The 13266-nt window shown below is 31.1% G+C and overlaps 1 protein-coding gene across 1 annotated transcript in view; it reads left to right on the forward strand.

The window, feature by feature from the left end:
• Window positions 1-11435, forward strand: part of LOC143076241 (mitogen-activated protein kinase 1-like) — a 47793-nt gene extending 36358 nt beyond the window's left edge. Inside the window, exons 4-10 of the mRNA XM_076251969.1 lie at window positions 1051-1240; window positions 3071-3203; window positions 7409-7480; window positions 8123-8202; window positions 8654-8732; window positions 9525-9757; window positions 10870-11435. Coding sequence (XP_076108084.1) covers window positions 1051-1240; window positions 3071-3203; window positions 7409-7480; window positions 8123-8202; window positions 8654-8732; window positions 9525-9757 — 787 coding nt within the window. The 3' untranslated portion in view covers window positions 10870-11435. The remainder of the gene's footprint in view (window positions 1-1050; window positions 1241-3070; window positions 3204-7408; window positions 7481-8122; window positions 8203-8653; window positions 8733-9524; window positions 9758-10869) is intronic.
• Window positions 11436-13266: the final 1831 nt, after the last annotated feature.

Below are 13266 nucleotides of genomic sequence, written 5' to 3' on the forward strand. Positions count from 1 at the left end.
GATTATAACCCTTTCGCATTTTAGCAATAATAAAAACATTGCAATAATTCCTGAAATTATAGTATTACATTGTTTGTTTTAATGATACTACCAGAAATTTATATCTGATTAAAATACTGGTCCTGTGTCCACGCTTTGATTACAACGATCTGACTGTGTTCCGTCCAACCTTCTGTTCTGACAATTCACCGTTTCAGAATCAAATGCATTCTGGGTAATATTTTCAAAAGCGTACACCTAAACATTAGGATTGGTTTGAAATGTTCTAAACAATAGAAATTGAACCAATGACTTGAAAGTCATTTTCATTTTTGTGTTCCAACAATGAGATTACCCATAGTCATAGTCCTTTAGATTCTGAAAAGGCGAATTATAATGGCAACCACTGAAAGTTTTGCCTCCAATATTTGAATAGTATTTGTCTTCTAGAAAAAACAGAGGACTAGAAAAATATTTTCAAGAAAAATTGTATGTAGTTAAAAGTAGGTGTCTATGTTGTTTGTTCCACAACATCTTTTCAAAACATAATTACTTAATTAATATTATAGGGTTATTGCATGAATATTGGGGAATATTTTCCCGAGTAGAATTTTATATTGCAAGAGCTTGCGAGTGCAATATATGTTTTACGAGGGACAATATTCCCCAATATTCATGCAATAACCCTTTTATTGTATAGCAATATAATATTTTAAAGTAAAAATTGGTTTAAACTAAGATTTTGTCGTTGATGACGTCATGAATTTTGAAGATTTATTGCACTAGTGCAATATTAGAATTTATTGCATGCTAGCTTTTGGTTACTTTCTGTGGGAAATATTTTATTGCTATACAATAATATGGGTAATCATTGCACAGAATTTTTTTGCATAGTAAACAAACAAACTACACCTTTTGTTTAAATTTAACACAAATTAATATGGGTTCTCAAAATAAAAGCTTTACATTCTGGGTATCAATAATATCAAGGGAGAGAACTCCAGCATGTAAAACTTTTTTCTGATCGCAATCTTTTGCTTTTAAAGCTTATTTGACTTAACAATTGATTAGATATATAGTACAATGTTTAATGGAGACAGACATGTACAAATTACTGAAGACGCAGCAACTGAGTAACGACCATGTGTGTTACTTCCTGTACCAAATACTCCGGGGACTCAAATACATACACTCAGCCAACGTACTACACAGAGATCTGAAACCCAGCAACCTTTTACTGAATACAACTTGTGATCTGAAGGTATTTTTATGTTTATGCTCATTCAATGAATTACAGGTTTAAATATGGTGTTGTGCTGTTGTTTCAGATTAAATATATATAATGAGTTTCATTCTTGGGTCTCCATTACTACTACGAGAGATTTTGAATGATATGTCTGAAGGCATTTCAATATAATGTATAGCATGTTAAAATCTATATTTTATTCAGTAGTGTGAATCAAAGAAGATTTGTGGGGGGAAAAGGGGGGGGATTGGATGTTAAAATTCAGTAAGACTACATCCCAACACCATAAGTTAAACTAAATATATTGTAAAATAAAGAGTGCATGATGATTTTCATGTCATAAGCTGTAATTCCTTCTAGATGTCTAGAATTTGAAGTGATATGTGTTTTGAGTTGCTGTCTTTTGATATGGGTTTATCTGCATTTTAGGAGGTATTTAAGTTAGAATTGTAATTGAAAGTGTTAAGTGACAATTTATTTGCTTCAGTTATTAGTTTCTATCAACAATCATCCATCCAAAAAGTCTGACCCATTAACATGATTAAAATTATTATCCTGATTTAGAGTAATTTCTCGCAATTTGATTGGCTGATATTGTCCTAATAAATTTCAGTACAATTTTTTATTACGTCAAGAGAAATTATCTCCCTTATTTATTACGTCAATTGGGATTATCTCCCTTATACCATTGACCTAATAAAAAAAATTAGTTGCTTCATAGTCCTAATATTTTAATTTTTCACAGTTTTAGATTAAATATCTAAAATATATTTGGTTGATATTGTCCTTATATTGAATTTAAATATAATAATATGTAATATAACAAAATCAGGATAAATTCGTTACACAGTGTGTAATTGTCCTAATACTGAATTTATCGGGTGAATAAAATTCTCGTATTAGGACAATTACACACTGTGTAACTAATATTACTTATCAGTCAAATATCCTATTACAGCTTATTTTGTTATGTTGGTCAAGAACATGATTCAGATGAACAATTTAATTCTCAGTAGCCTCTGGTATAAACTTTCATTATGCAGCAGAGTACATTTTTCCCTTTTATCTATTTTCATGTTGATTTTATGGTTTTTGTCAAAAGTGGAAAGAAAAATTGTCATTTATGTTTGAAGATTGGTTGAACTTAAAATTTTCCGCAGACTTTTTCACGTTTAAACCGTTTTCATGATTAAAATTGTCATTTTACATAAATCAATGAATTTGATCTCTAGTAGGAATTGTAGTTTCAGTGAATTGAATTTACTTTTCTAATCAAGTTTGTTATTTTATAGGACAGGTTGTTATATCTGATGATTTTAAGTGATCAGTAGTAAGAGACTCTTAATCTCTAAGCTTAGTTCCTACTTGACATTCTTCAACAGAAAATTGCATCTTAAAATTGCATGCTGGGAGATTTTTTATCTTTTGTTAGAGATTATTTTCAGATCAGACAAACTCACTGATAATTCATGAATATATTTTAAGGAAATGAATAACAACTTAATGTTTACCTGGCAATTCGCATGGAAACAACCTATATATGTTTTGATAGCATATATAGATTTTTAGAAAAATACAAGAAAGATTTATTTTGATTCTTATACAATTGTTTGATCTGTTTCTTCCATTCTAAAAAAAAATATTGTTCATCGTGTTTTGAAGGAAATTAGAATTCATTTACATTGAATTGAAAAATAAAATGTTTTTTTGTAATCCGACTTGACAGTCATGAAACTTTACTCAAACATCAAACATCAAATTCAGTATTATGATTGGTTGATTTAGGAGTCTTAAGATAATAATTATACCATGCTGACCATGACCATTGTTTTATTTTCTTTTTAGATTTGTGATTTTGGTTTAGCAAGAGTTGCTGACCCTGACCATGACCACACTGGTTTCCTGACAGAATATGTAGCCACACGATGGTATAGAGCTCCAGAAATCATGCTTAACTCTAAAGGCTACACAAAATCAAGTATCCTTTATCAAAATGTTTCAATTGGTTGGTATTCAGAGGATTTTCGATATTGTAGAAATTTTATAGAAACCGCCGACTGTGCATTCATTAATATTCGTTGGATACCAATTTTTGTGGGTTTCTTGGGTACAGGTGATCCATGAATTTAAATGTACAACGAAGTACAAATTTTCTATAGGTTTTGTACACAGAAATCGGCCTAACCACGAAATCAAATATCCATGAAAATGCAAGTTTTCCTCAATCCACGAAATATTGATACCCACAAAAAATAAATGATTTCACAGTATTGGAAAAGTAAACACTGTACAATCAAATGAATTAAACATAATATAATTATAACACCAACATTCAACATGTTTGTGATCAGCAGCTATGAATATTTGATTTTTATTAACATGATTAAATTCCACTACATTTGTTTTTAAAATTATCGAAATTGTACACAAAAATAAAAGTCATTAATCAAATATATTTACAAAATTTGTCATTATATATTTCAATGAAAAGCAAACACAAACACTGAATAATTAAGTAATTTTGTAGCTAGGATCAGATCATTAACACACATTTCATGCCACACGACTATTATTTAATTACCGGATCAATAAACCATTGTGATAACACTTCTATGGAAAATTTATTGAATAGAATGCAAATTTCATTTGATCAAGTAGTCTCTATTCTACTGTTAATTTACTACAATGAAAATGATTTGGTTTTAGTCATTTTATAATTGTGAGTTCCTCCTTATGGATTAAAGGAAGTAGTAACCCAACAACACAAATAATCAAATGACATCATGAGGGGCAATACTATATAAATAACACATAGCTGAGAGGGTGATAGAGCAGATTGTTACCCCGAGAAAACATTGTCAACTGAGGCGAAGCCAAGGTTGACAATGTTTTTTCGAGGGGTAACAATCTGCTCTATCACCCTCTCAGATATGTGTTATTTAATTTATTATACTGAATGTTCTGTTATTACTGTCGATTAAATTTAAAATTCAAAGTAATAAACTATGACAATTGTACATAAACATCCGTATTTAATAAAGCGCACACTTGATCAAACGTCTCCGTGAAGGGTAATAGAGTATTTGCCATAGAATAGAGTCGTATTTAATAAAGCGCACACTTGATCAAGCGTCTCTGTGAAGGGTAATAGAGTATTTGTCATAGGATAGAGTCGTATTTAATAAAGCGCACACTTGATCAAGCGTCTCCATGAAGGGTAATAGAGTAAATTGACACCCTCGTATTAGCCAATGAAAATCTGGCATTTTGACATGAAGTATAATAAATCTTATCGCTATTTATCTGCCATAAATGGACATCACAAAAAGTCCTGTTATATTTTGATGTCATAAAAGAAAATATCTGATGGAAAAGAGAATGTTGTATGATGTTAAAAACTCAAGCGATAAGGTGTATATATATATATATATATATATATATATATATATATATATATATATAGAGCCCAGGTGGTCGTGTGGTCTAGCGGGACGGCTGCAGTGCAGGCGATTTGGTGTCACGATATCACAGTAGCATGGGTTCGAATCCCGGCGAGGGAAGAACAAAAAATTTGCGAAAGCAAAGGAGTAGGTCCGGTAAGGGCCAATTTTGGCCCCAAATTTCAGTTTCATCTAACGAGATATTTAGGACACTTTTTAAACACTTAAGTGTCTATTTTAATTGATTCGATTAGTTTATGCTAAAGATTTTAACTGATTCAGTCATTAAAAACGCTCCGATTGAAGCTTAAATATGAAAAATTTATCAAATATGCCAAAAAACGTCACTTTTCAGATGGTTTTTGTCAAAAATGAAAGTGGCCGCATCCGTGTTCATCCTCAACCTTTATATATGTTATGTATTATCATCAAATACAACTTACATTTCAATATTATGAATGAACACGAATGCGGCCACTTTCATTTAAGACGGAAACCGTCTAAAATTTAACTAAAATGCTATAATTGTGAAGATTTCAGTAATTTAGCATGACTTTATGATGCTAGTACACAATATATGTGCATTGTATTGTCAAAAACAGCACATATTTATGTAGCAGAAGCATTCTACTTTCCAAAAAAAAGCTAAGAGATTACATTTTCACAATTTTGCAAAACTGCTTAATTTTGGGGCCAAAAAGGGGTCTTACTGAACCTACTCCTTTACAGATCTAACATTATTCACCTCAAAAACTTACAAAAACTTTGAATAGACTTATTAAGAAGGGATATAATTACGATACTGTTGTCAAGTCATTAAAGATTGCATATTTTGGCGTTAATATTGAGTCACTGATAAGGTCTTTGCATCGGAACTAAACACATTTATTCTAAAAACAGTTGTTGGCATGACACGGGTTATGTTCTTCTCATATATGTTATGATGGTATGATACTAAACCCCTAACGGGAAGGATTGTGCCTGATGTTCATATGATGAAATCATAATCTTTCAGTCAGTTTAATTGAAGTCTGGAGCTGGCATGTCAGTTAACTGCTAGTAGTCTGTTGTTATTTATGTATTATTGTGTTGTTATTTATGTATTATTGTCATTTTGTTTATTTTCTTTGGTTACATCTTCTGACATCAGACTCGGACTTCTCTTGAACTGAATTTTAATGTGCGTATTGTTATGCGTTTACTTTTCTACATTGGTTAGAGGTATAGGGGGAGGGTTGAGATCTCACAAACATGTTTAACCCCGCCGCATTTTTGCGCCTGTCCCAAGTCAGGAGCCTCTGGCCTTTGTTAGTCTTGTATTATTTTAATTTTAGTTTCTTGTGTACAATTTGGAAATTAGTATGGCGTTCATTATCACTGGACTAGTATATATTTGTTTAGGGGCCAGCTGAAGGACGCCTCCGGGTGCGGGAATTTCTCGCTACATTGAAGACCTGTTGGTGACCCTCTGCTGTTGTTTTTTTATTTGGTCGGGTTGTTGTCTCTTTGACACATTCCCCATTTCCATTCTCAATTTTATTGTTGGGTAAATGTGCTTTCGCAAATTTTTGGTTCTTCCCTCGCCGGGATTCGAACCCATGCTACTGTGATATCTATAATACTAAAATTACGAAGTCCAATTTGTCAGCCGTCATCACGTAAAAACGACAAATCAAAGAATTCAACTTTATATATAACTAATATAGTACAAAGGTGTAGATTAAAAATTACACCACTCCAGGCCCTTTTGTTTTCCACGTAATTAATATTGCCAATAATTAAGAAGTTCCGGGTCGAGTCCGATACCGATACCAATAGTATATTCCCCTGTTACCTATTACCTTATCTGTACGTTCCGCATCTGACAGGCGCACCACCAAACGGTGTATTCAGGATTTATATGCTATATACACGGGTCATAATCACAGGGTTGACACTACTAAATTGTCAAATTGTTACCTATTGGCGTATAGGTACAGTTTTCAATTTGTTAGCGGGCATGACGTAAAACAGCGAATCAAAGAATTCAACTTTATTTATAACTAATATAGGACAATGCTGTTGATTAAAAAATACTCCATTCCAGGACCTTTTGTTTTCCAAATAATTAATATTACCAATAATTGATAAGTTCCAGTTCGACGGGTTCAAACAGAAAGATTTGAAAGCAGAGAAAAGTGTGTATCTTATAATCCGCATGAATTTATTAGATCACAATACTAATACTAAAATAAGGCTTGCGCATAGTTATATACTTTAATTCAGTCATGGACCCGCGATATCACGGGTGTGTTCTAGTATATATATATATATACACTGTGGAAATAGGTGAACTATAAATTTCAATGTTCTACAAAGTACAAAGAAAATTAATGAATCGTCTTCAACAATATTTATAATGTCTTTACATTATGGCAAGGTATGCACCTAGATTTACTACAGAAGACATTTTTCATAGAACCTTCAATTACAAAAAAGACCCACAATCTTGTGACAACAACACTATCACCTTTTTATGACTCCTCAAATGAAAGTCAGCTCATGTAGCCAAAGAAAGTGATCTATTATAATGGAATAAGATATAAATATCATCTGTAAGCATAGTAAGTAAAGTTTCTTTACTCGATAATGTCAAAACAGAATGTTGATTACCATATATACATGCTAATGATGCTATACATGTGTACTAAATATTAACCTTTATACATGTGTACTAATTATTGACCTTAACCCAGATTTTCAGTTGATGTATGGTCAGTTGGATGTATACTGGGAGAGATGTTGTCAAACAGACCATTGTTTCCAGGAAAACATTGTATCCTTTTTGTAATCAAAGAAATGTTTAAGATTGCTATCTTAATTGTTATATCTATGCATCTGGAAATAAAATTGTCTCAATTTAGCATCATTTCACCATTTTGCTTAATTTACTGACATTTTTAAGGCTGTACAACCTGTGGAAAAGGATACAAGTTACAAGAAGATGTGGTATGAGTGCCAATGAGACAACTCTCCATCCAAGTCACAATGAGTAAAAAGTCAACCATTATAGGTTAAAGTATGGCATTCAACACAGATCCTTGACTCACACCAAACAGCAAGCTATAAAGGGCCCCAAAAATTACTAGTGTAAAAACATTCAAACAGGAAAACCAATTCAATCTTTATATATAAAAAAAAAAAGGAAATGAGAAATGCTTACGAACCACATCAACAAATAACGATCACTGAACATCACGTTAACCACTGAACATCAAGGGTATAATTTAAACCAAAACTACAATATTCATAAAAGTATATATGTATAACATTTGATTTTGTGAGTGAAAGACAGTTTTAGATGGATTTTGTTTAACAACAAATAGGTCACAAATCATACCTTCTCCTTTGGAAAAATTGTCAACATTGTTCTATTTTCAACATATTAGTGAGCAAAAATTTCTTAACCTCTCTTCAGATCTAGACCAGTTGAACCACATATTAGGAATTTTAGGTTCCCCAAGTCAAGAAGATCTCGATTGTATAATAAATGAAAAGGTAAGTACAATTGATCTTGAATATTGAAAATAAAAATGTAGAATGCAATATTCTACACTTGGGTGAATAGGAATGAAATATTATAGTACCTCAAGAAGAAGAGTGTAATCATGAGTTATAGCGATGCTTTTATAAATGTGATTATTGCAATTATTTGCGACGGAAAAGTCTATGAAAATAAAAATTCTCTATTTAATGATTGATAGCATTTTAGGTATGTATTTTCTGAATTGGCAGCAGGTTATAAAAAAACTTAAAAATATGTTTCAGGGATTCAAGAGTTTGAAGATAATTATCCTAAATATTAGATTTGCATAAAATTTTTATGGTCATAAGAACTTGTATGTTTTCACCCTAATGAAAATCTACAATCTAAATTATGATTAAAGAAAGAGTAACATTGAAATTGTGATATTTTTTGGTTGTTAATAAGACTTTTTGGTCTATTTAGGCTAGAGGTTACATCCAAAGTTTGCCATACAAACCAAAGGTATCATGGAGCAGATTGTATCCTAGAGCAGACCCTAAAGGTAGGTTAAATTGGTTTTTGTAAGATATTAATCAATAAATAAATTTGGTGTATTTACTGTCTTCTGATTGGTTAAAATTATTAGTTTTATTTTCAATGTTGTCAATTTTGATGGCGACACGCCCACTCTGACGTGTATTCATACGCCAACATGTGTGTACGTTGTTATTGTTAATATAAATAATATAAAATGTTCCTTGAGCCTTATTTTTGATAGAAATTTATTTATAATGAATGGCAATAATTTATTTTGATTTTATTGAACCATAAAACTAATTTTTGACTCTTCACATTTTACATAATCCGCTTCGCGGATTATTCAATGTGAAGAGTCAAAAATTAGTTTTATGGTTCAATAAATTCAAAATAGATAATAGCCATTCATTAACTATGTTTAAATAAGTGTGATCTTGTTATCTCAAACCCCTAGAAACAACTGTATTATGGCTGTAAGAATATGTTGATGGTTTTAACTAAGATTCTCTTAAATTATTTGTTTTTTTTCCTTGTTTTGATGAAGTTAAAGTCTAATCAACTTGAAACTTAGTACACATTTTCCCAATGACGTGAACTTTCTAATTTTAATGCCAAATTAGAGATTTTACCCCATTTTCACAGTCCACTGAACATAGAAAATGATAGTGTAGATGGGGAATCCATGTACTATGGACACATTCTTGTTTGATTCTGAAGTATAACTAAAGTAATAAAAAAAATCAGATTTTGTATAAGCAGATGAGTTGTTGCTAGATATAATTATACATTAATAATAGTGTGTATCTTTCTTTTTCAGCTTTAGATCTGTTAGAGAAAATGTTATGTTTCAATCCACACAAGAGGATCACGGTGGAACAATCATTGGAGCATCCATATCTGGAACAATATTACGATCCTGCAGATGAACCTGTCGCAGAAGAACCATTCACATTTGAAATGGAATTAGATGATCTACCCAAAGAACGATTAAAGGAACTCATATTCCAAGAAACACTTGATCTGAAAAAGAAAATGGGAATAGAAAGCTAGGTAAAAATGGTATATGGACCACCTCTGGGTGTGGGATTTTCCGTGAAGGCCCTTTGGTCGGGTTGTTGTTTCTTTGACATATTCCCCGTTCCATTCTCAATTTAATATGTGGCACATTGTAGATAGTGTAAATTCAGAAATTATTGCTATGCTATTAGGATTATGAAAAAATGGGACAGGGTTATAATCGCAATATTTTCAACTCTCATTTGGAAACTTTTTTAATGAATTAAACAGGAGTTTTCTAAATATCACATAAATTAAAATCGCATTTTAGTCTTAAAATGACAAAATCGCAATAATAAATGCAGGCAATAATTTCAAAATTTACAGTAATAGATTGACAGGTGGGAGAATCTGGATAGATGAACATTTAAATATATATCTAGGAATTTTCATTAAATTTTTTTTAAGGAAATCATATTGTCACTAATTTAATGAAAATCTACATGCATGATCTAAACCAAACTTTTTCTAAAGAACACAAAATATCTTGCATAATTTGTATTTAAACATAAGAGGATGCATTATGATTACCAATGAGACAACTCTCCACCAGAGAGGAAGTGATGCAGAAGTTTACAACTAGACATCTCTGCATTGCCTTCAATGATGAGCAAAACCTATACCCAATAATAATCCATAAAGAGGCTCCAAAATAAAAAATGTGAAACAATTCAAACAAGGCCACTATCAGCCTCATTTCCGTATACAAAAAAAACTAAAAACAAATATGATGTACAGCAACCAACGACAACCACTGAATGATAGGCTCCAGATTTGGGACAGACACATACAGACTGAGCATAGTTATTACCATGGATTCAAATGGCCGACAATCAGTTAGAAACAGAAAATCATTTGAGGGGCATTATTTTTCTGGTCTCTGTGTCCGTCATCCTGCAAGCACTGTCACCTCAACTTTAAACTTACAATACATGTTTAATGTGAGATGAATTATTTTGAATTAATGATAAAAAACTATGTTATCCTTATTTCAAGGTTGACTGAACATGGACAAAAGGAAAGTACAAGCTAGACAAGGTGACCTATTGACACACATTCAAGTTAATATTTGTCTCATTATCATTAATTGAATTATTCTGTTTCAGGTAAAGAAGATATTTACTTAGAGGAGATATAACATCATATCATAATCAGCTGGAATATTCCAAAATCATCATCAAAAAGTCATAGGACAATCTTTGTCACCAAGAAGCTTTATGTCAAAGCTGTTTCATCAAGAAGCTTGAATTCAAGCTAGTGTATTCATATGACCTATATCTTACAAGTATTTATTTCCATGTTGACCATGAAAATTTTATAAATGTGATAGTATTTTTCACTTTTTGATATCATTTGTCATGACATTTTTTGCTTAATTTCTTCTTTTTCTGTAAACATTCATTTTTGAGTATTTTTCACTTACTATTTTGTTTAATATACACTTTTGGTATTCTAACATTATATGAAACAAGATCAGAGCATACATAGATTATGAGTTTTAAGGGCAGGAATTAGGAGAATTTTTTAGATTTTTTTCACTTAAGTTTTCAGCAGCTGCTAGATATAAATTTGCGGCTTTTATTTCTTCTTTTTTTTCTAATTGTTTTCTGAAATCAGATTGTATAAAAATGTTGTAAGTTTTCCTTTGAAGTCTCCCTATATTGAAAAAAAAGTGAAAATCTCAATTAAGACCAACTTCCAGCTAGGTATCTAAAAGACAAGTTTTATCGATTTCCAATCCAAATCTCTTCGTTGAAAATTTGTCCATGTCCACCATTATTTGACTTAAAAAACTGTGTGTCCTGGTCAAAAATGAAAAATCAAAGACACAATGATTTTGTTTTATGATAAATAAAAAATGTCCAAGATCGTTGACAAATTGTATAAATATGCAGCCAAGTTGGTTATAAGTATTGTATGATGAATGGATTTATTTTGCTGACAATGTATCTAAGGGCTATTCCAGAAAAAAATGTATGGGGGGGTTGGGGGGTTGGGGGGTTGGAAGGCACTTTTTGTCAGCACCCGCCACCCAGACAATTGTACTTGAGACTTATAGTGCATTATAGTGTGAAAAGTTGCTCTGATACCCATCTCCCATGTATTATTAATATAATGTGCCTTCCAACCCCCCCCCCCCCCTACATTTTTTTCTGGAATAGCCCTAAGGAACATTGTGGAGCTTTTAGCTTCTTTTAATTTTTGGGTTATTTTGAAAGTTTGAAGATGTAGGTCATACCCAAAATATATTCAAACATTAATCTTCGGTAGGAAGATCTTCAAGTTTGGAGGTTTGAAAACTGTTACCTATGATAAAAAAAAATCATGTCAATAAGGTCAATTTCAGAATGTTTTAAGGATACGGAAACTCTTTTAGTGATATGCTTATGATTTGTATTACATTATATTATGCTTGAATTAATTTTATTTATTAGTTAGCAGAGAAAAAAAACAAAATGATAAGTTCTTCCAAAATCTGTTCAATAGATTTTATCTTTCATTCCAACTGTTTAGAAAATTGAATCATCGCTTATTGTAGATATGTAATTTATAGTAAAATTTCTGTCAATATCTCTTTGTATAGCATATAGTAATATACATGTACACTGTAAATCTTTTGAAGTTATGTTTATATTACCAGTATCCTGGATAGTCGCAACTCATATTATTTATGATATTGTAGCATATTCATATCATAAAACATTGCTCATGTTGTAAAAAAGGATTATGACGATGTTTTCGATACTTAATAATCATTCTGCCCTATAAAAAATTGTTCAATAGGTTTTTCTTTTTTTCTGACACTTAACTTGTGGCATTTGTATTGAGTACCTGGACAATTTTCTGTTTCAGAATCTTAATGTCTACAGCTAGTTCTGATGGTCAAACCTCTTACTGTTTTGGATGTCTTTAGCCAATCAGAATGTTGTGGTTGTGTTTTGGAAAATATTACCCAGAATGCATTAGATTTTTAAAAATATTTGTTTTGTAAATGGACAGATCCAAATTTGATATTTACGACTAATTTTATTTAATGATCTGGAATTTATGATGCATAGTTTTAACAGCTCTTTCATTCAATTGAAATAAAAAATATTAATGCTGTAATTAGTTGATATTAATGATGTGTCCATTTTCAGTACAAAAGTGCATATTGAGTACAACACAGTTTCATATAAGACCATGTAAAAAATCACAGCACAATCTTACACATTTTTTTTTGTATCATTGACCAAGGTGTATCTATATTTCAGTTTTATTTAAATTTCCATTCCATTTATTAGTTGTCAACTCTAAAATTATTAATCATTTTCATTTCATTATTGCAATATTTATTCAACTCGAAGACAGCTAGGTTTTGTATAGACGTATTGTCAATCATTTCATTGTTATTGTAAGATCGACAGTTCTTACTTTAAGTATGATCTTTGCTACATCTATTGCTTTAAAAAATGAAGCCGTTTATTAATTTCAACATTTTGGCAGAGTACAATTTGAAATTT

This window comes from Mytilus galloprovincialis, chromosome 5 (genome assembly GCF_965363235.1).
Source record: "Mytilus galloprovincialis chromosome 5, xbMytGall1.hap1.1, whole genome shotgun sequence".
In the NCBI taxonomy this organism is placed as follows: Eukaryota; Metazoa; Mollusca; class Bivalvia; order Mytilida; family Mytilidae; genus Mytilus; species Mytilus galloprovincialis.